General features: G+C 39.1%; 1 protein-coding gene across 8 annotated transcripts in view; it reads left to right on the top strand.

Annotated features, from left to right (window-relative positions):
* Positions 1–26,644, top strand: part of Dmd (dystrophin) — a 2,130,457-nt gene that overhangs the window by 1,872,467 nt on the left and 231,346 nt on the right. For all 8 annotated transcript variants that reach the window (XM_033760401.1, XM_033760400.1, XM_033760399.1 and 5 more), the window contains one exon: positions 19,323–19,401. In XM_033760401.1, coding sequence (XP_033616292.1) covers positions 19,323–19,401 — 79 coding nt within the window. The remainder of the gene's footprint in view (positions 1–19,322; positions 19,402–26,644) is intronic.

The following is a 26,644-nucleotide window of genomic DNA, read 5'->3' as shown; positions in this document are numbered from 1 at the left end:
AGAGAGAGAGAGAGGGGTGGGGGAGAAAAAGAGATTAGGCAAAAAAAGGAAGATAAGCTATTCTCTTAGACTTGTAAGAAGTGTACAGAATAAAATACATGTGAATATGGGATACCCAGCATGTATCACCTGCTCTTGCCCTTTACTGGGTGATAGTTGCTGCCCAAGCATTAACTCCCCTGTGGCTCTGCTTGCCCATCTGGAAAGCCCTGTGAGCATTGAGAACAAAACCTGCAGAAAGCAGCAAGGCACAGGGCTCAGTTTTGAAGTAAGATGCTGGTGATACAGGATGAATTTGAGTCTGTACAGACCCGTCTACTGCTGTTAACCGTGGAAACAGAGATGGGCTAAGCAGATGTGTGTGATACACGTACCAGAGGCATTTGCTGTGAACCCCAAAGAGGAACATGGCAGCAATGCCAGTCTTTCTTCTGGCTGTCAACAGCATACCTGCTTGTTATTAACCCTGCATGTATAAAAATATAACAATAATCTAAAGATTCAAAGCAGAAGAGGCCTTGTTTCACCGGAATGGTGTGGAGAATGAATGTAAGAAGTTCTAGAGGATCTTATAGTTTTAAAATCTATATTAAGTCATCCATGAAATGTGAACAATTGTGATATGCCAGAGCATTTGTGTTCTTATCTCATGAGGTTATTGGCAAGAGCAAATGAAATAATCATTAGAAGGCATTTTGTGCAGTGCTGTGCTCAATAAGTATTAATATTTATTCAATTATTATTGTTGATTGTCAGAAATCATCAGCCCCACCTCAGCAAGCGGTCTGGCAGCAGGAACATGGCCACATTCTCATGTCACAGGACTCTTGTGTGGCAGGGGCACTCACTGAAAAGGATCTAATTTTAGTATCCTGGGAGAGAAAAAATGCTAAGTCCTCTAGAAATGCTGAATCCTTCCTTAGGCATGTCGTTTAATTTTGCAAAATTATATTGCATAATTTGTAAAATGAATATGAAATTGTACTGCTATTTGTAAAAGGCTCAGGAAAGTCTTAGGCACTATACAATATAAAAGAAAAATGTTATGTTTCCACGGGGTGTAATTAGAAATAAAGAAGTAAGGTCAGCCACAGAGTTGTGAGCGCTAAAGGAGAAAAGGAGCAAAATATTGCCTCCAGTTATTTTATGGCTGCCAGGTTGAACTCATACTTATCCAATGAACCCCAAAATGGAATAACTGTTCTCCACCAACTATACTGATGATAGTGATTCAGGGAGTAAATGATAAGACTCCATCCTTCTAAAGTGCTTTTAGAATTGGATTCCGGTAAGTTTCATTTTGCTATTGGCCAATCAGAAAAGAGACTACAGTAGAGAAAAAGTGAAGTCATAGAGCAGAAGAGAGGCTGCTACACAGAAAAGGAAGAGGACCCTCTAATTTAGAGATACGGATGGAGAAAAAGATGTTTACGCCGTAGCATATGGGAAACATTGAATAAAGCAGAAAGAGCAAAAAATAGCTTAGGCTAGAAGAAGAGGAATCAGAGATACTGAAAGAGACTAAGGTGCCAAAAATACAAAAGGATATTATAGGGGAAAGCAGTGATTGTTATATAGATTAAATGCAAACAGATATAATGGAGGCGAAAAGCTTCGAAAAGGAATGTGTGAATACCAAAGTGCACACCATCAGGCTCACCAAGACAAAACTAGGGTTCCTAAAAATTGTAAGGACATTTGGGGATCCTTGCACCTCTGTTAACTCTAGTCTTTTCCTTCTGCTTACTTGTTTACCCTTACTTTTTCTTTGGAGTGAGGAATCATTCTTAAGAATAAGAGAATGGAGCCAGGGGTTGTGGTTTGCACCTGTAGTCACAGCTATTCTGGAGGCTGAAGCAGATGAATTGCTTGGACCCAGGTGCTCAAGGCCAGCCTGGCCAAAGTACTATGATCCCATCTCAAATGGAAGGAAGGAAGGAAAAAGAGAAAAGGAAAAAGAAAGCCAGCCAGCCCTGCCTGGTGGTGTTCCCCTAATCCCCTTCTAGTAAATTCGATAGTGGTTCAAAGCTACATCTAGGGTCACAGAGGCCCCAGTCTTCTCTTCTGCAGCTCCTATTACTCTACTTCTGTGCCTACAGTTTGTGTTATCAGTGGTGCATAGCCTGAGAAATCCAGGACTTCTGCCAGCTCTTGAAGTGATATGATTAGCATCCAAAGAAACCCAAGAGGCCTGCAACTTTGTCCCTTCACAATTTAAAATCAGATAATCAAAATCCCTTTTGGTCATAGATATTTGAATAAAAAATTCCTTGTAAATCACTTCCAGGAATCTTTCTATTCTCTAAACGCAGCTTAAAGCTCTCCCTCTCTCTCTTTTTTTTTTTCTCTCGATACTGGGTATTGAACCCAGAGCCTTCATGCTGAGCTACACCCTTATCCATTTTTAGTTTTTATTTTAATACAGGCTGTCATTACATTGCGAGTTGCCCAAGCTGGGCTGGACCTTGCAATCCTCCTGCCTCTTCTCTACCTTGAACAGAGTACCTGCCAGTGACTAGGACAATAAAAGAGTTTGAAAACGTAAATCAGCATATAAATGCTAGATAGTAGTGACTCCATGAAAAACTGAACAGCATTTATATTGTATGGCTTATTTTTTTTTCCTGCATTCTCCCGATCTGAGAGAAAATGGACTTGAGTTCATCTTTAATTAGTTTAGCAGCAGGTGAGCAATCTGGGATGACTTCATTCACCCACGTGTGTTAACTGCTGTCTCTATACAACAGTAGAATGACCAATACAACAAGCTCTCTGCCCATGAGGCAAGGAATATTTTGATGTCAGAAAGATGTTAGAAAATCTGTGGCACTTTCTCCTGGACAGAATAAATGGGGCAGCTGCTCAAGCCCTAATTGTAAGTAGGGAGCCCTCAATACAAATCTTTCAACATGATTTTTTAAAGCATAGGGAATATCTATCAGCATCTATCAACAAGTAACGCCTTTGCAAATGGCCAAATCCCAGGTGGTCAGCAGCTTACCTAAAACATTCCAGTACCTTTTCTTACACTGAATCTCCTTTGTGGACTCAGCTCTGACTAATGATCTCTGGCAGCTCCAGTCACTGCTTCTTTTGACAAATGAAACTTTGCCAATACCCTGGACAAAGGTGGCTTTTTTTTCCCAAACAAATCTTTCTGTTAACGAAGAGTGCTGAGATGGGCTAACTTCGTAGTCCTCAATGCGCACATGAAATCATCTCAAGCTCTGGCTGGGGGTGTAGCTCGCACTTGCCTAGCATATGTGAGGATCATGGCTCCATTCCCAACCGCAAAAATAAAATATAAGCCAAATATCTTATTCCTGTAAATGCTCTTTCTTCCTAACATTAACAACAAGAGCTAGAAAACAGGAAGAGGTAGGTTTTGTTGGCTAGAGATCCCATCAAGTTCTCATAATGACTCATCATAGGATACAGGAGCAATGTGTATTAATGACATTGCAGAGCCACTATCTAATGGCCTCTATTTCTATTATTTTCCCATAATGACTGGGGAGAAAAATCTCCAGAGAATGAATGCAGCAGTTAGCAAAGTCATACTATAATGACTATAATTCTATCCTCTTCTACCTTTTTATTAAATCTCTTTAAAGTTAAGAAAATTAGGGATGGGGATGTAGCTCAGTTGTTCTGTGCCTGCCAGTAAGCACAAGGCCCTGAGTTCAATCCCTAGTACCAGAAAAAATACATTAAAAAATAAAGTTAAGAAAATCATAGGCTTAGTAGTACGTATGTATCTAGCTCTTAACAGTTATTGTTATAAACTCATTTATAACAACTTTTAGGCCCAATGCTATTTTTCTTCAATGTTTCTAAGTTTGTGTTTGCCCTTTATTAAAAAGTATGTTAGATAATCCTAGCACTCAGGAGGCTGAGGCAGGAGAATTGCTGTGAGTTCGAGACCAGCCTGGGCTACATAGTGAGTTCCAGGTCAGTCTCAACCACAGAGTGAGACCCTGTCTCAAAAAATAAAACAATAAATGAAATAAATAAAAAACAAAAAGTATATTAGAGGAGGCTGGGGATATAGTTCAGTGGTTCTGCCACCTGCCTCATAAGCTCAAGGACCCAAGTTTGATCCCTAGTACCTCCCAGAAAAAGTATATTAGATTGGACTCCTGATCAAAAGTGACAAAGTTCAACTGAGAGTAGCTGAGGAAAAAAGGGAAGGTGGTGATGGCGAAACCCCCTGGGATCCAGGCCCAATGGTACGTGCCTATGATCCCAGCAGTCTGGAGGCTGAGCCAGGAGAATTGCTTGAGCCTTGGAGTTCAAGACCAGTCTTAGCAACATGGCAAGACCCAGTCTTAATTAAAGCAAAAAAAAAAAAAGAAAGAAAAAAGAAAACATAAATCTTGCTGGACCTGACTCTCAATGGCTAAAATCAGGTCATGTGCCCATCTAGGCTACCAGAATGGAATGCTTCAGTTGACTGACTCATTGATCGATTGATTGATATTGTAAGTTGGATCCTCTAGGGAGCAGATGCTAAGACAGTTACTAGAGAATAACACCTATGAAGAAAAAAGAGATGAAGCAGGATGTGGCAGTAGGAAGCCACTGGATCATAATCCTGGTCTTACAGAGTTTGTGCCAGCCCAGTGGGAAGGGCCAAAGGAAAGATTGGGCAATTAGAAGTGTGTAGAATCTAGCACATCTGAGGACAGTCTCAGTGTAACTGGGGACTAACTTTCCATCTGTAATGCTCAGAAAATGGGACTCACATGTTATTACAAATGTCAATATCTATACATATGTAATAGAAAGTGAAGGTTTACTGCGGACCACTGGTTCTCAGTAATGTGTCCCATCAGGGTACATGGTGACATCTGGATACATTTTTGGATGCCACAACGTAGAATGGGGTGCTACAGGGATCTAGTGGGTAGAGATCAGGCATACTGCTTGGCAAAATTTTTTTTGAGACCTTCAAGACTTTATTTGGTGTATAGATAAGGATCTTATGCAAGTGCTATTTAAAAAGCACTGTGCTAGTTTGCTTGCGATGGTTAAATATCCCTGGGCTGTATAGATTTGTTTACTGTGGAACTTCACTCTGTTGTGTTCTTCCTTCATTGTGTGTTACAAAGGTGAATGTCAGTACAAGCTCAGACTGGAATATTAAACATTCAAAATGAGAGTTAAATCAGTAAAAAGTTACTGCAGTGTGCCTTCCTAGGCAAGAGTATATAGTTTTCTTTCTGAGATTTCTACTAAAAAATAACATAATGAAAGCAAACTTTTAGCTCTATACATTTTGAACCATCTAATAGATGTTTTAGCCTTTAGGGAATTTAGCTCCAGCACTGCCGCTAGGAAAATGAAGACTGGCTAATGCCTGAAGGGATAAAAAGATTAAAAAAAAAAAAAAAAAAAACTCACAAAGTTTTCTTCAAGATGTGAAATGCGTGTTCAATCCTAGATCAAGGACTAGATGTTCAAAGCTCTGTGTATGAGGTTTAAAATTACTTTGGAAAACTCTGGAAAAAAAGTTTGATATCAATGCACTGAAATCATTTTCCAGTGGGAACAATAGTGATACCAGCTCTTTGCTCATGCAAAATCCACTATTTTTTTCTAACCACAAAATCATTCAGTGCCTTTATATCCAACATCTATAGTCACAAAAGCATAACAATTCATTTATGATGCAGTAAAGCAAAGTCAAAAAATCGAGCCATTCTAATCGCTGTATTTTGAGAGCTTTTTTATAAAGAAGTGGGAGATGGCTAACAAGAGAAAGGAAAATAATGAATTGTTGCTTACTAAAATAAAGGGGAAAAAATGACAGTATAAGTGATACTGTTTGAAATCTCAGGAATCTCTAATCCATTAACATTGTGTCACCGACAGCACACAAAATGCCTGTTCAAAAATGCTCTTCCAAAAAGAAGACAGGAGACTAGAAGGGAGACTTTTAGAGGTGGAGAAGGGAATCAGAGTAGGAAAGGGAAGAAGGGTAATGAGGAAGAAAGCAATCAAAATACTGAATGTTATATGCATATCTCAACATACCAAAATGAATCTCGTTACTCTGTATTGCCCATATGCACTAAGAAAAAAATACTGCCCAACACGTACAAGATGCTAGGCTGCAGCTTCTCTGGGCCTGACCTAGGACAATGACATTCTTCTGTGTCACTGCCTTTCTTGAGGCCCCCTTTGTGCACCAGGGCCCACGACTTCCTCACTTCTAAAATCCCGTGTTGCTCTCACTGCTCAGTAAGAACCCGAGGTTCATAGGAAAAGGAATTTCTCAGGTTCCATCTTTGCCTTCCTGCACAAAATAACCACACAGGGCAGTGCATACAGCAATACTTGGAAATGCTTGGGGAGCAATCCATTTAGGGTTTGTTTGTTTGCTTGCTTGTTTGCTTGCTTCCTTGCTTCCTTGCTTTTGCAATACTGGAAATTCAACCCGAGGATGCACCATAAGGTGCATCCCAGCCTTTGTTTTTTTTGGAGACAGTGTCTTGCTACATCGCTAAATTGCCTGGGCTGGGCTCAAACTTGGAGATCCTCTTGCCTCAGCCTCCCAAGTGCTGGAATTACATGCATCACCAGTTTGAGCAATTGATTCTTGAGCCCACCTCTCATACTCTCCACACTTGTTTAAATCCTGCTAGAAGTTAGAAATCACTTAATTATCCCCAACTTGCCCAAAAGACACAAGTCAGATACAGAACTTCTAGTGAAGATGTGTCTATCAAACTCACCCTTCTTTTGTGCTCTGATACCCACCTTTTGACACACATAAATAATACTGTTGAATACTTGACATTAGCTCATTTTTAGTTCAATATACCATCCCTGTGAAAGCTACAGTGGGAGTATAGCTGACCATCAGGATGAGTGATGTGAGGACTTTGAGGATTCAATGTCACCCTTCTCATAATTTTCCCATCATTTTATGCAACCTTTGTTCAACCACTAATGATTTACTGCTCTGGATTATTATATCAGGTGATGCCCCAGCGAACCAGTGTTTCCTACAGGTGTTTACACATCTCCTTACCTGGGAGGACAACCTGCAGCTTCCTTGACTCTTTCTTCTTTGCAATACTCTTTCATTTAACCCCTTACATTTCGACATATGATTGCTTGTCTTTCTTTCTGGTAACTTACTATTTCTTTACTTTTTCCATTCATTCTATAACTGACCATGTTATTTTCAAAGGTGGAGGTAGAGTATAAAAGTGACAGTAGGAGGCTCACTAGGGCAGGGAACAAGTTAGCCGGAGTGACATGGTGAAAATGAGACTCACTTTTTAAATTACTTTTTCACACCAGCAATGATGGCACACTCCTGGAATCCTAACACTCTAGGAGGCTGAGGCAGGAGGATGGCAAGTTGGAGCCCAGCTAGGACAATTTAACAATACCCTGTCTTCAAATAAAAACTAAAAGAGAGTTGCATTCTGAGTTTTATATTTATCTCTTCCTATTTATACTCCATATCCAGCCCTTTATCAGTACCGAGAAAGTCTTACACACTCTGTTCTTGTCACCCAGAAGCCTCTTCTAGTTTTGGCCATCAAAAGTTTACCCGATTGTGAAGCCCCAGCTTCATTACTACCTTCACTTATTTGATCCAGATGCTCTGTAAACTCTATAGCTATTTATGGTCCTTTTAGAACTTTTTACTTACCAGGTTACCTACTGTTGCCTGGAGATGCTGTCTCCAACAATACCCTTTATGGCATCCCCTTCTCTATGAAATGGTCATTATAGTTGCATTTTCCTTGGAGGAGCTTTTATTCTTTGAAATGCTTAGTTGGATGCTTACTATGATACAGTCACTAGCCTGGGTCCTAGAAAATGGCCATGAATGAAATAGGCCAAGCCCTGCCCTCAGTAGGTTTTACCTTCTCATAGGAAAGGTTTAAGTGAAATATACCCATAAAGCTCTTAAAACAGCACTTGGAGCGTAGTCAAAGCTTTACACATATTGGCGATTGTTTTGTTGTCACTATTGTTAGTTAGTGTTTCTATTAATAGACAAGGAGGGCCAGGGATTTAGCCCAGTGGTACCACGGCCTGCCACATAAGCGCAAGGACCTTAGTTCGATCCCCGGTACCACAAAAATAAAATTAAATTAAAAAGAAAAAAAACAAGGAAACTAAGGTTCAAAGACTTTAGTATAAGATGCTGAAGGTCAAATAGTTGAGAAGAGATTACAATTCAGGTCTTCCTGACTCATAAAATTGGTGGCCTTTCCACTATACTGGTGGCTCCAAAATCAAGCTGTACACCAGAACTACTTTTGGATCTATAAAGATTCTCAAACCTCAACCCCCAAAGTACTAAGTCAGAAACTCTGGACATGTGATAAGAATCTGTATCGTGTAAAACCTTCCTGGATAGTTGGAATGTGCTGTCAAATCGAACACTAGCTGTATCACATTAAAATCTTTCCTATGCTATTCTCTTACATGCTTATTTGCAATTATACCATCCATAAATTGACTAAAGATAGGCTCCATGTTTTCTTACTTTTTTCTCCTTCCTCTCCTAGCAAAGTACCTTATAAGCACTCAATAAGTATTTGAGTAATTAATTGCTTAATTATTTAATTAAAGTTGCTCTTAGAATGCAAATACTCACAGCTGTGGTACTAGAAGCTATCATTGATCTTCCCAGGGATATTTATTAATCAGCTAAGAATCAGTAGTTAGGAAGGCCAGCTAGCCATCTGGGAATGAAAACTGAGGTGGCCCCCAAAGCAAATAGTAGCCACAGGATCTCACAGCCTGCAGCCTTGAACTGGCCTTCCCTTCCCTGTACTCCACTGACCCCTTCAGGTTAAAAGTAGAAAATATATTGCTGGGAAAAAACAAAATCAAGAGATCCTCCCCCACACTTTGCTTTTATTTCTTTTAACTTGGGCTATGTCTCTCTTTTGGCAAGTGGGGAAAATCTTTTTTAGCGAAAGAAAAAAAAAACCTTTATTCTTGCCATACCACGAGGATGATGTTCATTGCTCTATATGAAGATTATAAAGTGAGATCCCCAAATGCAGTGGTTGATTATTCACAGTAGACATATTAAGTCAAGAAGCTTATTTTTTCTCTCTTTGCTAAGGCACAAAGCCTGGGGCTATATGCATTTTTATTACACTTTACTGTCTTGGTTTCACTTGAGGATTAAAAAGTCACTACACTATAGTGCACGCATCCCGATGGATTTTAGGATTTCTTGCTTTGGTAAAAGGAAACATCTCATAAAGTATCTCAGATTATTGCTCTGGGAAGTGTACCTACTTCTGTGATGACCTAGAAATGCAATCTTTTGTTTCTTATATAAAAGATCACATTGTGTTTTGGAGGGGCTTTTTCCCCTGTAGTTTTCTGTACTATATAAAGCCACATAAAAATAGCTTTAGTTTAGATTTGAAATGAAAGTATCTAAAATAGTTTAGGAAAGTCTTCTGACTGTTCATAGAGCTTCCAAACAGCCTTGGAGGTGAAGGGGAGAAGGAAAGAAAAAGGGGGAAAGGAGGGACAGCTGGTTACAGAAGCATAAAGGGGGCAAAGACCATGTAGACTGAATGTAAGTGCAGGTCTTAGATGGAACTCCAGTTTTGACAAATTTACACCAAGAAACAATACACGTGGATCCCTCCATCTTCTGTCCTTTATTATGAATCTTGTATTTATTTAACTGGTGCCTGATCCTCCGATATGCAAAACAGGACTTCCGGGTGTTGTCAGATTGAGAAGTACAGTAGATGAGATCTTCCGGTTTACTGATTTGTAAAGAATGGCCAGGTTCTGGCTTGGCAGCTTTACATCAGTGAGAGAAAAGAAAGGCGCTTTTCAGTGGCCAGAGAGGAAAGGTGGGAACTGAAAATGGACTCCTGGCAGACAGTGTTTCTGATAGGTGGACAAATTGAATGTGAAGGGAGTCAAGGTCAGGAGGCTTTGGAAACGCTGCAAGCAAGCATGGTATGGGATTTTAAAAATGTTGATTACCTTGGTTAGGAATTGTTGCATGCATAGTTCTGCAGATTTGCCCTTCCAGCCATCATTAAAAAGATGACTAGTAGAGCAAACTGAAAATTTACAAGCGTGTTATGACCCAAAACATCAGGGCTTTGCCATCAAGACAACAATATTTAAGTTCTGGTACTTTATCTTCTTTTCATTTAATCTTCACAGTTGCAACCTGCTTGAATCATTTTTTTTAGTATGAATTTGCTAACTGGTCTAGATACTGTCTTATTTTTTCAAATGCTACCAGTTGTATTTTATCCCATTGATAATTATTTCAAATTGCCCCTTCTGGTCCTTGAAAACACTCCTGTGTTCTAATGCCAGGAGGCATAATTATGTCATTACCGTATGAACATTATGCTACATATGGCCCAAAATGCTCCTCAAAAGGAATGTTCCAATGGCTTCAGAAAATTTCTGTGAGAATGATATCTTCCAAATGTGGTATAAATAGAGCCTAAAAATAAATAGCCAAAGCTGAAATGTAAATGATTTAATGTAGCGGCGTTGCAAGGTGAGAGGCACTTGACTTCAGTTCCTGTTGCAAATCATGAGATGCATCAGGGACGCTTGTAAAAGGGGAACCTATTTTTTAAGATAATAATCTGCATAAGTTACATCATCTAAGAAGAGTAATTCAACTTTTATCTCTGAGGCAAAAAAAGCAGAAAAAGGCTTCCTACGATCCCTTTCCTCCCCGTCACAATTTTCATAACAATCTGTAGATGTAACTAAAACTAAAGATTTTGACAAATGAGGCAGGATAGGAGGTTGATTGCTGCTTTTCTAAATTAAAATTAATGATACCCTTAAGGTACTTGAGTCTATGAAGTCAACTTAATGTTGATATAACCTGAGTCCATTATCACAGAATGAGGCAATCACAGGAGCATGAAAAGCAACAAACACATTTGCAAAAGTGCGTTTTAGAAATCGGTGAGGTGAAAGCTTCAAGCCTAAACAATGGACAAAGGATTTACTGTTTTATCCTCTTTTGATTTCCATTTGATAAAAGAATTCATGAGGACTGGGGAGTCATGTTTCTGGGCAGTGCTGGACAGGCTCCAGGCTAGGGCTCCTGCTAGGACCGTGCCTTCCCATCTGTCTCACAGGATGCCCAGCCACTTGGCTGGAGGCAGTATGTGGACCACAGCAGAGCCTGTGTGCTCCTTTGGTGGGTTGCAGAGGACAAAGAGGTGAGAAAGAAAGGGAATGAGGGCAGGGATTGTAGCTCAGCATGCCAGATGCCCGGATGTGATCCCCAGTACTGCAAAAAAGGGAATGGGAGAAGGGGAAGGAGAGGAGGAATGAGAGCGGAGGGGAGGGGGGCAGAGAAGGGAAGAGAAGGGCGGGGAAGGGCGGGGAGAGGGTTCAGAGATTAAGAAGGAAGTCAACACAGAAATGTCAAATAGAGCCAGGCATTGTATTATACTCCTGTGATCCTACTACTCTGGAGGCTGAGGCAGAAGGATCACTAGTTGAAGGCCGACTTGGGCTACATAGTGAATTTAAGGCCAGCGTGGACTACATAGTAAGATTCTGTCAGGAAAGGGAAAAAAAAGAATAGAACGAAAGATAAAATGGAAGGAGAAATAAAGGTATGAGAAAGGAAACATTAAAAATGTGAATTATGAGCCAGGCGTGGTGGCGCACACCTGTAATCCCAGCTCACGGGAGGCTGAGGCAGGAGGATTGCTATGAGTTTGAGACCAGCCTGGGCTGCATAGTTCCAGGTCAGTCTCAACTACATAGTGAGACCCTGTCTCAAAAAACCAAAAAAAATGTGAATTATGGGCATCATAAAACAGCACCTGTAGCTCCAACATGTGGGAGGTTGAGACATGAGTATCTTTTGAGCCTAGGAGTTTGAGGCCAGGCTGGGCAACACAGCAAGATGAGACAGGGAGAGGGAATGAATATGAATGAGAATGATAATGAATATCCATGCCAAAAATCAAGTAATAATTATGCTCCTGCTCAGAGTGAGCACTGCCTCAGCAATGCCTCAGCACTGGTTTCTTTCCTGTGATGTATCATGATGTCAAATACAAGAACGACTGTTTCATTCCTAGGTGTCCGAATGTCAAGAAAACATAAATTCAAGGAAGAAAGAATCCAGCCAGTCTTTGCAGTCCACAAGCTCAGGTTGTTTTGCCACAGAGCTGTACCTATCATAACCCTTCATTTCAACCATGGCTTTGTCAGTTGCCAACTCGAAGGAAATCAGAATTCAAAGAATAATGGATTTGAGCTAAAAAGGATTGTAATGAGCTAACAGGATTTTAACTGAAACTGTCATAAGTGTCAGTAGAGTTTCCAGAATTATGTTTGACACATAATGTTGGGAGTGTTACATGTAAGTCAGTAGAAGTAAGAAATGAATTATAAAGGCCTTCCTCCAGCATAGACACATTTGTACAGAAAACTTTTTACACAGTGAAGTTGCGAACAAAAACTCATGCATAAACTATACAGAGTCATATATGTTTTATTCCCTAGCACTGAGAGATGAGAAGAGTTTTTGCTTTGTTTTTTTTGTTTTGTTTTGTTCTTAATGGGCTCATTAGTTTGGTTGAGTAGTCAGGTTCTTGCATGCCCATGGATATTTATCGATGGTCTAGACAAACTAGAGTCGGAAAATCAAAAGGTGCCTAGCTACATCTTTTCCCTCGAGTGGAGAGTAAACGATTTCTATATGTGGTGTCTGTAAGAACACTTGGACATTAGGGAGAAGTCACAGTGACCAGCAGAATAGCTCCTTATAAGGAGGTATCCTTGCCTTTTGTGAAAACAAAAGTTTCAAATGCACTAACAGGCCAAAAGAAAAAGTGGAAGCCCTTGAGAATTTAAAACAAAGTTAAGGAACCAATGTTTACATTTAGATAAATTTATCTGAAATCATTTCTAAGAGTCAAAATAAGGTTCTCTGTCTTTTTGGTGTCTTTTATGTCTTGATTTATTTCAAGCAATTTGGATGGTAAAAATGAAATAAAGAGATCCTTCAAAATATGCAGAGGAATGGTCTGAGCTTTGGAAAACAGTCATAGCTGGGAAGTAAGAATATGTTACCATTAACTTAGTTGGATGACTTGGCGCTCATTCATTATTCCCAAGATTACAGTTCTAAGGCTACTACCTTCACAGTTAGCACAGTACTCAATAGATTATAGGAACTCAAACAATTATTTAATTCATGCATTTATCAAATTTTATTGAGCATATGCTATGTACTAGGCCCTGTGCTACATTATGAACAAGACAAAGAGCTTACACTCTAGTAATTATCCAGTGAATGAATGTAGAGGCGTTCCTTAATGGATCAAAGGGGGAGAGCTCTGCACATGGTGCATTGTCTACAGAACCCATCTGAAATGGGGAAGCAAAGAAAAATATACAGCAAGCTTAGCTCCCATATATGATTATTTTTAAATTAGAATAAAATATAGAGGAGATTTGAGGTTGGGGTTGTCTTTTAGATCATTGCTTTAAATTTAAATCTAGTATTGTAGGCAAAATTAATCTAAATTTTGTTTTACTTTGATCATCAAAATTGAAAGGAAGCAGGGAAGGAGGGAAAGAAAGAATTTCCCCAAAACTTGTGTGACACATGTTGAAAAAGAAAGTGTTTAAAATGTAGTTTTTATGGTGAAGATCAGTATACAAACTGTAGATTAATGCGCTCAGTGAACATGATTTAAGCACCTACTATAGGCGAGGTTGTGTGCTCGTCACTGGAGATAACGGAGGGAATGATATATCCCTGTCCTCATAGAGCACACAAAAAGCCGCTTTTTCTTCTGCCATACTGTTACTGAAGAATTACTGAAAACTAGATCAGGAGGACTCATGGACCAGATGGCAGTTTTCTGCCCATCTGGGATAGTTCTAAAGAATAGACCCTCATGTATCAATAGATAAGGTTTATTCCAGTTCTAAGCTTTCGTGATCTATGATCTAATGGTGGAAACAGGATGTATGGTTCCAAAAAAGATGTCATACTTGTATTGCTTTGTATAAAAAAAAGAAAAGGCAACAGGGGTATGGCCTATTAATTCAGAGGAAACTGAGTTCCTCCTATCTCTTTGAATGATACCATTTAAACTCTAACTTGTTCTTGACTCACCTTCCAAAACCCCCTCTTACACTCTCTAGTTTCATTTCTTTTTCCTTTCTTTAATGACCGAGACAAATTGTTCATGTCTAACTATCTATACATGACATCCTCAGTTAAAGGTTCACTGTTAGGTCGTATTTATCATGTTCCAAGTGAATTCACACACATAGGAAGTTTCCCTTTTCCAACTGACACATTTCAAGCCTTTCAAACCTGAAATCTAGGAGTTTATTTACTTCTCAAGAAATGGAACTGCCACACCAAATCAGATAGTACTTCTTTCCCTCAGAATAACCTCCTAATACATATCTTCTGTTACATTCCAGGCAATACCGTCTTAATTTCAATATCTACCACCCAAGTCTCGTCAGCTGCAATAGCCTCTAACTGACCCCAGCCTCAGGGACCCTTTTGAAATTGTTTTATGTACTATAGAAAATAAATTAATCTTCCTAAAACCCAAGTTTCCTTGTCTTAGTCACTTTCCTGTCACTGAGGCACAGTTACAGCCAAAGGCTACCTCTCAGAAGGAAATGGCATGACCAAGAGGCATGTCCAAGGAAAAGCTACTCACATCACGATGGCCAGGAAGGAGAGCTTGCAGGAAGCAGCCAGGGAGGGAGATATCACCTTCCCCAGTGGCCTTCTCCTGCTAGCAAGGTCCTGCCTTCCAAGAGCACACTCAGCTGCTGAACTCACCAGTAGATGATTCCACTGATTAGTACAGCACCCCCAGGAGCCCATCACCTTCCACAAGCCCCACCTTCAAGCACGTGAGGCCTCTGGGAAACCTTGTTGATCTGAACCATAATAACACTGCTCTAAAATAGTGAGTCACCTCATAGAAATCCCCAATGGTCCCCTCGGCCTTACAGGGTATATCTTGAACCTCAATGTCTAAAAAGCCTTGTTTTATAACACCTACTTCCAAGGGGCCTAAGTAACAGTACCCCATTGTCCTTCTGCCCTCTAATATCCTGCAGCTGAATGCTTTCCCTGGACTTTTCATTGTCCCTCACTTCCCACACTTTATGCCTCCAAAGATGGGATTCTCTAGCATTTGCTTCTTTTGTACATCTCTTTCAGTAAGAACAAACACTTTGCTTTCTGGCTTGTACATACAACTTTATGTTGGTTAAAAACACAACCACTTAAAATGGTCTAATCTATGGAGGCTGTTGTTTCAGAAGTTCAAATTTGATTTCCCTAGGTAGTAGCTCACAGAATACAGTGCCTTAATTTTAAGTTACTACAGCTTGTGAGGACCCTTGCTGCCTTCAAATATTCTCCCTTGCAATTATTTCTGTAATCAATTGTGCATTTAGTTCACACGATACCTTTCTCCAATGATAATTAGTAAAATGAAATGTGTTATATTTAATTCTTTCATTATTTTAAGACCGTTTCCTGAATATTTCATTTCATTGCATGTTGCATTTTTAATTTCGGTTGCTCTCACATGGTGGTACGTTTGAGTCATATGGATGGAAATTCTCTCTGATCTCAGTTTAAATTCTTGAACATATTGGATGTACACGGAAACTACCAGTGGAGAAGGAAGCAACCTTTGGAGGTTGAGAGTCTTTGATGGAATGAGATTCTACATTCTGCATGGTCCCTACGAAGTTCCTCACAATATCATGAGAGAATACGGACTATGGTCCAGTTGTATTTCTTCATGGTCTACTTGTTCTCCTTGGGATTTGTTGAGCAATAGGTTAAAAAAAAAAAAGATTTCTGATCAGTTTCCACTATAGTATGGCCTCCTTATCTCCTCTTCCCTGTACCCACATATTCATATTCATCTCTTAATTAGTTCATGGAATGACCCAATCTAAGTTTAGAAATAATTACATATTCCAGCCTTTCATTTGCTTGTGTTCTTCCATATGCAGCCTCTGTAATCTTAGGTGCCATCTTCTTCAAACCAATAATTGGCCTTTCACTAGTCATCAGATATGTTGACAAATAAAATTTCATAGATACATATATACCTGATCTGCTCTGCATTCAACCTGTTGATTAAAAATAAACCTACTTATTAAGTAGTTATAAAATATTTTCCCATCTCTCAGATAGCCATTAAGAGCAAGAGCGAGAGCTGGTTATAATGGTGTCCATTTGTAATCCCAGCTACTTGGGAGGCTGAGACAGGTCATGACTTCCAGGCTAACCTTGGCAATTTAGCAAGACCTTGTTTTAAAACTTTAAAAAGTAAAAAGGGCTCTACCAATTTACTAACGACTTTACTTTGAGCAAATTTTTCTTTTGAACGTCTTATTCCTCAGTCTCCATATCAACGAAATGAAGGGTAGCATTAAGCTCTATCTCAGAGTTATTGTGAAGGTTAAATAAGTTAATGCACAGTGACAGGTATATATAGTACTTAATAAATACTAGCATTTTATTGTATGTGGTATCCTGCACATTGTAACATATTCTTGTCCATTTATTAACTACAGTAGCAACAATAACATTAACTGCTAACATTTATTGAGCAATTACAGTGTGAGAAAAACTAGGCTAAGTTATATGTATGATTTTGTTTAATCTCCACAGAACTATAAGGTAGGCCATATCCATGTCCACACTTTACTGATAAAGATTAGAATCATTTACCTAGGGACATTTTATCAGGCAGGGTTCTCTAAAGACGCAGAACCTCTTCCAGTACATCTCTTCCAATAAAGAGATGCAGTAGAAAGTAAATAGCTTTTTCAATTATGGAGGTACCATACTCCCTTGATCTGTGGTCAGCAAGCTGGAGACCCCAAAAAACTGGTGACAGCCGATCAAGGGAGTGTGTCACCAGGGCAGTTGATGGTGTAAATCTCAGTCCAAAGTTAGGAGAACTCCATTGCGCCAGCTTGAGCAAGCAATCAGGGCAAAAAATGAAGATAGCTTTTGTTCTGTTCACGTCTTTAACTGATCAGATGAAGCCCACCCATGTTGGGGAGAGTGGCCTACTGAGTCGACAGACCACAATGCTGATCTTGTTTTTTAAAAACCATACAGACATACCTCAAAATAATATTTATTCAGGACATTCCATGGCACTCTCAAGTTGACACGGGGAATTAACCACCAGTCAGTGTCACCGAATACTCTTCTTTGTCACACACCTTTGTCTCTCTGTCTCTCTTTATCTCTGTCACAACACTTACTCATCTGTCCTTTTGTTTTGTTAGCTAGTTATTAAACAAATATTTGCTACCACTTGCTAAGTACAGTATTTAGTGTATCGGGGGGGTGGAGAGAGAACACGGGGGTGGGGGTAAGGAATGGTCACTGACCCCAAGGGTTTTATAATTTGTCTCAGAAGATTTGTCATGGCTATATAACTGCCAGGAATGCTGTAATCCAGGGGCTTCTGGTATAAGACTTGGGCTGTGAAAATGATGAGGAAACCATTAATTCTAACCTGGGAGATGGGAAAGTAACCCTAGAAACACAGCCTTCAATTGGAGCAGCAGAGAGGTAAGAACATTGGAGAGAGAAGCATCAGCCTGAAGAAATCCCACCAGGGGTAGCTTTGTCACTTTTCTCATCACTTAGACACAATACTTGACACCCATAAATTGGAAGGGGAGAGGGTTATGTTGGTTCCCATTTTTTAAAGGAGTCAGTCTATAGTTTGCTGGCTCGAAGGCAGGCATGGAATGGTAGAAGGTCTGCAGGAGGAAGGGTGCTAATGTCATGGCAGCTAGGAAACAGAGAGCAAAAGAAGAGTTGTAGAGGGAGATGCTCTTCCAGGTCATGCCCAAGTGACCTACCTCTTCTAGCCAGGCCCCATTTCCTAATAGCAGGTTAGCTATAGCACCCCCATGATCCAGTCACCTTCCAATCACCTTCTGGACAAACAAGGCCTCTGGGGGACATTCTTGGTGTAAACCATAACAAGAGGTATATAGGATAGAATATCACCTCACAGTCAGGTAGTTTAATGGGCTTGACTGGTCAAGTTTGGCTGGAAGTGAAAGGTCATAAGGTTGGGCTGCCAAGTTTGACTGTTCCTCAAGCTTTTATGTTCATAAAAGGGAGACAAGTCCTGCCCATTTTGGGGGGGGGATCTTACTGGTTATCAAAATATTTTCTCCAAGCAATGATGAACAAGATTAGGAAGAGAGAGTGAAAAAAGATCACCGTGCATCTGCATTGAGTAAGTATTGATAGTGGAAGGTCAGAGTTGGCTTTTAGAAAGATTATATGGGCCACTTTTCTGATGACATTAAGATCTGTTTACTTCTTGGAAATTCTCCATCCCACAGGAACTAAACCCCCTAAGTTCTGCTGGCTTTGGGCAAGCTCTGAACAACTGTAAGTGTAGCGTGGACTCTTCACAAGCAAATCAAGAGCCAGAATCATAGAGCTGGGGTGCCTGGGGCCACTGCTAATGCAGGATTAGCAAAATGCTAGATGACAACTTGAACCATTTCACCCATAAATTTATTCCCTTCTCTCCCCACCAAGAATGGAATTCACTAAGCTTATGGAATGTTGTGTAAATATACATTATAGAAAAGCCTAATAGGAAAAAGAAAATAATGACAATTTTTATCCGACACTGCCTGAGGCATGTCTCGGTAATTTCCAAGTACACTGAAAACAAAAAAAAAATCTGAAAATTTCTTTTATCTCACTACTCATTCTATATTACCCCAAATTTAAATGCTTCCCCTACTTCTTTGACATTTAATTATTAACTATCAGTTATTTATTACCAATAATTTTATTGTGAGGATTCATTATTAACCCGTATTCTTAAAAACTTGTCAAAACAATAGGCTAAGACTAAAAGACAAAATATTTGCTATTTCTGACATCCTTTAGCCACCTAGCAAAACATCAAGTGGCAACCTCCCTGATTTTTTGTGAAAGAATTACAATTTGCATGTCTTCATGGTACTAATTGAGGCAGTAGATTATTCATGACTCCTGATGAGTTTAATGTAAAGTTATCATTTTAACATTTTCCAGAGAGGAAATTCTTTGTGTTTTGCCTTGCTTTGATCAAAATGGGTCTTTGAAACCATCTCCAGTAAGGGGCGATTAAAACAAGGGTAATGGATGAATTAATTCCTTTAGTGTTCTCAGCCTTAGAAACCCAAACCATTTACCAAGAAGGACACATAGTTTTCACTGTTTCTTGTTATATAAGATGAGGGAAACATCATTTTTCTTCTTTTCTTCCCAGGTGGCTATTGAGCACCGAGTCAGGCAGCTGCATGAAGCCCACAGGGACTTCGGCCCAGCATCCCAGCACTTCCTTTCCAGTAAGTCATCTTCAACTTTCATTGTTTAACCTTTTCATTGTATCTTTGTTGCTCAGAAGTAAGAGTTGAATTACAGTCCTCTCTGCCAGATGCAGTGCAGGCATGAATCATCCTGGAATATATCTTGGTTGATGAACTCAGAAGGCAAGGAAGAGGAGGACCAATTAGATCATTTCGTCCAATCTTTAGATAGTGCATAATTACTGCCTGCAGTGTATTCTCAAGTGCTAACTTCCTTGATATTTTTGTGTCTTTACTTCTACCCATATAGGTTCACTTCATAAACCTGTTAATTATATGACTTTGATATGATCATTCAGTATATGTTAACGTGAACCTATGATTCTTTATATCATTCCTTAAACCCTCATACCTCCAAGTTGGAACCTCAGCCCATGGTGTTTCCTTGCCCTGATTATTCTTGTCCCTCTTTTATCCTTGACTACATATTTGATAATTGATACAAGGAGAGAAAGCTTTAGTGAAGTGAAAGTTTAAGTACTGGAATATCATAGTAATATAACAATCTATACTGAATTGACTAGCATCTTTCTATTTAATGTTCTTAATTTATGCTACTCTTTCTTTAGTTATAAAAGTGTATGTGTTGAGTTTGGGGATATTTAAATGCTACCGTATACTTCTTCTGTGCAGCATTAACATCTGTTAGCATTACCTTCAGGTCTTATATGAGGCCTTAAGCATCATTTCAAAGCAGTTACTTTGCCCCTGGCAGTGTTACAAATATTAACTAATTTAGTCCAAATTCAACAACTCCATGAGATAAGCACTATTGTGACCCCACCCCCTTCTTTGTTTTGTTTTGTTCTGTTTTTTGAGACAGGGTCTCACTATACAGTTTAGGCTGGCCTTGAACTCACATTGTAGTCCTGGCTGGCCTCATACTTGCAGCAATCCTCCTACCCCAGTCTCCCAAGTTCTGGGATTACAGGTGTCTGACACTGTGCCCATTTTAATGATGAGAAAATCAAGGCACACACTTAACACAGATAGTGAAAGGTACAGCCAAGATTCAAACACAAGAAGTTGGCTCCAAACTCTATATTTAACTACTACATTGTACTTTTACTTAATTTGCATGTTTTATGGAGAGGAAACAATTCTATATGGTCTTTCTTCTGCTGCATTCTTTTACTGTTGCTTCCTGGTCCTTTCAGTTCCTTTCCATTCTCCATGGGGTAATAGATCATACTCAGAAAGATTGTAAAGTATTTGAGCAGATACTCCCACATGTGTCTCCAGTTGGTCATGGCCTTTTAGAACAAGAATTCATAGAAGGCATTGGTCCTGTCTTTGTGTTCTACATCAGTAATGGATAAAATATGAAGTTGTTATATTTTTCTTGATGGATTCCCACCTTGTTATCTGAATATGGCCTAGTTATCTGGACAACACCACATATGCTTAAAGGTTGCCAAGAAGAACAGGATAAGTTAAAGGATTATTATCTCAGTGAGTGGGATTGTGGCTTTTAGGAATGGCTCTAGAAAAAAATATTACAAAGGCTGCACATTTTGTCATCTGTAGTTTTTAAAGTCCCTGGTCTACTTACCTTGCCTTGATGATAGCTATTCTGTTTGATTTAATTGAGATTAAATGTGATAACATACTCCTAAGTGACTCATAAACCATAAATAAAAATACTACTATTACGAATATTAGTTACTCCTCCGACACTATGTATATTCATTCATTCTTTCGTCTCACTGTCTCCATCCCCACTGGATTCCCATGTCATCCCCATTAAAACCTATTCCCAGAAAATGATATGTTACACTCATTTGACCCAGGTGACAGGTAAAGTTTAATGTGTGCTTCTCTAGGGTTATTTGCATTTTAATAGGGTAAAAATCCATAAGCCTGAAGAATGGCTCTCTGGTGGTAGAACATCAGCTACAAGCTCTGAGCTGTGGGCGAAGAACTCTGAGAGGCCTGGTAGAGAACCCTCACACCTTTCAAACCCTATCACGTCAATGCCTAGTGCCCGAAAGGTCACACCTCCAGACACAGACACTCACAAAGAGATTGATCTACCTGCCTAAAGGGAGTCAGCCCCGCAAGTCATCAGTCTCTTGGATGCACATAGTTAATGGCAATAGATGCATAGAGGCTTCACTTGTGCATACAGAAAATACCACTTTGTTTGAAGGGGTGTTTAAGAAATAGGACAGTGAAGCCTTACATTGTGCCTTTGTGTGTGTGTGTGTGTGTGTGTGTGTGTGTGTGTGTTAATTACAGAGGTAATATATGCTCATTGTAGAAAATTTGGAAAACAAAGAGTACAAAGAGGAAAAGGAAAATCATTCATAATCCTTTTGCTCAGACATAGTCACTGTCAGAAATTTCATTTTTATGCATTCTGTGTGTGTGTGTGTGTGTGTGTGTGTGCGCAAGTGCGCATTTCCTGGTTTTCTTTTTTCTTTTAAACCAGGTAGAGATTTTTTTTAAAAAAGTCACAGTTTTATGGTCTGCTTTTCTTCGCGTTAAACCATGTTGAAAATACTTTTGTTTATTTTGTTTTGTTTTTTGGTTTTTTGTTGCTGTTTTGTTTTTGAGACATGATCTTTCTATCAGTTCAGGCTGGCCTTGAACTCACTGTGTATCCCAGGTTGGTCTTGACTCCCTGCAATCCTTCTGGCTCAGTCTTCCAAGTGCTAGGATTACAGACATGTGACACCATGTCCAGCTACTTTTGTTTATTTTGATATTCTTCTACAGAAACTTTTTAAATGACTGGCTAGCATTTCTTTCTGTGGCTGTATCATAATTACCAAGATAATTCTGAGTTGCTTGATATTAAGATTATTTCAAAATGTTCACTGTTATATCTAGTAGTATGAGTAATATATTTTGTACAACTTTACAAACATCTGTTTTTTCTACAAGTTTAAGCGCCTGACAGTGTAATTGCTTTGTTAGAGAATGTTTATTTACATCAGCGAGGCTTCTCGTGTTCACTGCCAAACTGACGTCTAGAAAGTTGTACCAGAAACTGGATACACTATCAAAACCATGTTTGGGGTAGAGAATCTGAGAAGTCACTTATTTTCTATTAAATTGTATTTTGGTGGGTTTTTTTTTTTGTTTTTTTAAAGCTTCTTCCCCAAAACACAAAGAAAGACATATCTTTAAATTCCATGAAAGTTATATTAAATGAATTTCACTAGATACATGTTTAGTAATTTGCTTCCAGTTTACAAGAAATATTAGAGTGATTTCTGAATCTTAGAAATTACAAAGAAAAGGAATATAAGGATGGGCTACTAATTGCATCCCTCTCCACAATATGATGTCGTCTGTCTGATTTTCTCTCTCTCTCTCTCTCTCTCTCTCTCTCTCTCTCTCTCTCTCTCTCTCTGACACACACACAGACATGCGCTCACGCTTTTGGAAACTGTCTTTTTATCAGAAGAGACACAGTCCTACTAAAAAATACATTCCCTGTTTCTTCTTGGTGGCCCAATCTCTACTTGTTAAAGAAATTGTTTCTTTTTTAAATTTAGTGCATGGTGAGAGATATAGGTCTAGTTTTAATCCTTGGCAAGTTGAAACTGAATTTTTCCAGTACCGTTTATTAAAAAGGCTATCTTTCCTCCAGTGAGGGTGTTTGACTCCTTTATCAAAGATGAGGTGCCTGGGTGTGTCTGGAATTGTTTCTGCATCTTCTAATCAACATAGCAAAAATGGCCATACTTCCAAAGCTGCTACATAGATTCGATGCAATCCTAATTGAAATCCCAGCAGCATACGTCACAGACCTTGAGAGAACAATCCAAAAATTCATTTGGAGCCAGAAGAGATCTAGCTTTTGCTGTTCTAGGCGATAAAGACAAGGTAGGGGGGTATCACAATCCCCTACTTGAAACTATACTACAATGCTACTGTGATGAAAAAATCAACATGGTACTGGCAAAGAAACAGACCCGAGGACCAGTGAAACAGAAGTTGTTTCTTTTTTCTTAGACCTGGGAGAAAATGAGAAGAGAAAAGCATTGTAATATATTTCCCGTATGCATTGACAGATGATACTAGAGCATCTTTAATTCTAGATTTAATGCTCTACTATTCCTAATTACTTCTGCAATTTAAAGCAAGCTCTTAAAAGAGAAACTCAAATAGCACAATTTAAAATTTTATATACTTTACTATTATGGTCATGCACAACACACATAGCAGGTACAGTGTCAGTTTCTTGTTATTTAGTAATTAAGAAAGGACTGTGGTACTATACTCATTAATTGACATAGTCTAAATATTGCCCTTCTATTTGTTCTATTCAAGAATTTAAGAACATGTTTCTGGCCATTTTCTCAGTTCTCTGAGCTTCTGTTATAAACTATAATTTTTCCCTCAAGAAGGAGAACTACATATTTGTATAAAGGTAGAACTCCTAAAATGATAAGAAGAAACTGTGGTTCTCTTAATATTTTACATGTTCTAGAATTCCCTAAAGGAACATATTCCAAACTGGGTTTTAATACCTAGCCCTAGAAAAATTAGTTCTACGAGCTGGGGATTTAGCTCAGTGGTTCGGTGGCCTGCCTTGCAAGCACAAGGACCCGAGTTCAATCCCCGGTACCCCCCCCAAAAAAAAATTAGTTCTAGGCTCGACAAGGTGAAAAAAGCAGGAGGTTATACAGAAAAGCAAGAGTCTTTGCTGTTGAAATTTCTGGTGCCTTTATTAGGCATCGAGACACTAAGAGCAGAAAAGAGTTTTCAGCTCTTCATGCTTTTGTGATGGTGGAAGCATTTTTTGAGACACACCAATTAATTTCTTACTAAACATACCATGGAATCTTTGCCCAAAAGTGCTATTTGCCAAATAATACAAGGACAAGAATTTCCTGCTGAAAGTAGTAAGAACATGATCCAATTAAAAAGAAAATGAGTATTTGTAAAGAAAAAGGGTCACCTTTCTAGCCCCAGGCCCACGCCCACCCTAGGATTCTCCTTATGCTGTGCAATTTCCTAACTGGAAAGAAGCATAGGATCGATATGAGTAGGTTTCAGATTCTGAGGCCAGATAGGAAATTCCAAAACCAGCTTAATTACTTCTGACCACTCATTTTTTCATCTGTAATGAAACAGATTAGAAATACATTACACAAGTATGGTCAGGTACGTTTTGACACTTCGGTTATTTGGGTGTGCGTGTGCCTGTGCGTATGTGCACACATGGACCAGATCTGTGAATTACAGTAATAAAAAATGTGGCAGAGACACTAAATTATTCCAGTCCTCCCCTTAATTTGCAGCTGACAAAATAGGTGCCGAAAGATCAAATGATATGACTGAGGTCACCAAGTTGGTGACAATAAAAAGCAGAACACATTCTCTGAGTTCCAAGCCATACCTCACACTCTCTCTCCCATTAAGTCAGGCCAGTGACAGTCTATTCCATCTGATGTTGCCAAAGATCCATCTCGCTGTTCCTTTTAGTCTAGCTATTCTAAGATAATATATAGACCCAGAATTTTTCTTTCGGTACCTCTGGACCAAGATTATCTTATCAATAGTAAAAGGTGGTGGGGTGCAGAGGCCTGTGCCTATAGTCTCAGCTCCTCTGGAGGCTGAGGCAGGAGGATTATTTGAGCAAAGTAACGCAAGGTAGGTCAACCTGGGCAACATAATGAGATCCCTTTCTCAAAAAGCAGAAAAAGGTCTAGAACTGCACTGATGGCTTCAAAATTCTGGATGGGAATAGTAGTAATATATTTCATAAATTTTTCAGATATGCTTTTTAGCTCAGATTTTTAAAACTGAGATCAGAATGCATTTGAATTGGGCACTTGAATTTAATGAAACACCACAGGTTATGCTATAGGTTTATGGTGATGATCAAGTAGTTAATTACAGGATCCAGCATATGAGTTTATTCCTGACCAGAAGAAGAACAAGGATGAAAGACAAAAGATACAAAGATAATTTGGAATGAGGGGCCAGGGGGCTCTTGCCTCTAGCAGACGAAGACCAATGAGCATTAGGCTCACCTCACTTTTATTCACTTAGACATGGGAACAAAGTATTGGATTAATAGAAGATTCATTTGCCTCTTGTTATCTATAGCACATACTGGGGTAAACATCCATATCTCAGTTGTATTGACTCTTCTCTGGAACTTATCACATGCTAGCGTGCCTGCATGTTGCCAAAGGACACACAAATTGCCGTTTTTCTCTTTTGTGCTCACAGAGGTCAGTTAGGCCTTAATCCTCATTTTCTGGTCTCCTACAATTAATGTATGTAAAACTCATCAAACTGCCTGGCATATTGTAACTGCTATACATCCGCTGTTATTACCATTAGTGCTAGCATCATTCTTACTGTCAAGTTGATAGTATGACTTAGTATATGCCTGAAAGAGTTACGCTAGTAACAAAATATCATTCATCCTTTTGCATCTAATTCTCATGCATGTACCCTCTCTTTCCTGAAGATCATTTTCAAAACCAAGTGTTTGGCACATTATAAGAATTCAATAATTAGCTGTGTAATTAATGAATAGAGGAATGGCCAAATGTGTAGACCCTAATCATGTAGTCTTGTTGATAATTATAGTCTCTGGTGCCTAACTTGGTGACTGGTGCTTGGTAAACGTTCAGTATATATTTACAGAATGAATCGGATCTTATACCCAGAAGAAGAAGAGGTAAATTTACTCCTGACATTGGTAATATATAGCAGCATGAGATTTAGCCTAGTGGGACCACACATAGAAACTCAATAAACAGTGTGAGCTCTTGTGGTGCTTCTTAGCAAGAACTAATAACGTCCATACCTTTGCATCACCAGTGTTACCAAAGTCTCATGTGTGGAATGTGTTAAAGGAAAGTGCTGACTTCAAAATTATAGCAGAATCGCAACTACATTCAAAAATTAAATAAGAACAGCAAAAAGGTACACATAAAGACCAAAAATGTACTACAAAATGCAAGCAGTTATTTTGCCTTTTTTACTTTTGAGGTTTTATAGTAAGCATGTATTACTTTTATAATGAAAAAAAAAACAATAAAAGTAAAATTCTAATAGTCTAGGTTTTAACCCAATGACCTCTTGTACTCTATTGGCAGCCATGGGACTCTGGAAGATGAATTTCCTTTTTACTATTTATGCTAAATTTAAAAGCTTCATTGAGTGACCTTCTTGTTCACAGGTTATGAGGCAGGGCCAGGGATGTGGCTCAGTGGTTCCACCGCTTCCCTCGCAAGCACAGTCCCAAGTT

This window comes from Fukomys damarensis, unplaced genomic scaffold, assembly GCF_012274545.1.
Source record: "Fukomys damarensis isolate Sample0158 unplaced genomic scaffold, DMR_v1.0_HiC HiC_scaffold_39, whole genome shotgun sequence".
In the NCBI taxonomy this organism is placed as follows: Eukaryota; Metazoa; Chordata; class Mammalia; order Rodentia; family Bathyergidae; genus Fukomys; species Fukomys damarensis.
This window is presented reverse-complemented; position numbering and strand designations above follow the sequence as displayed.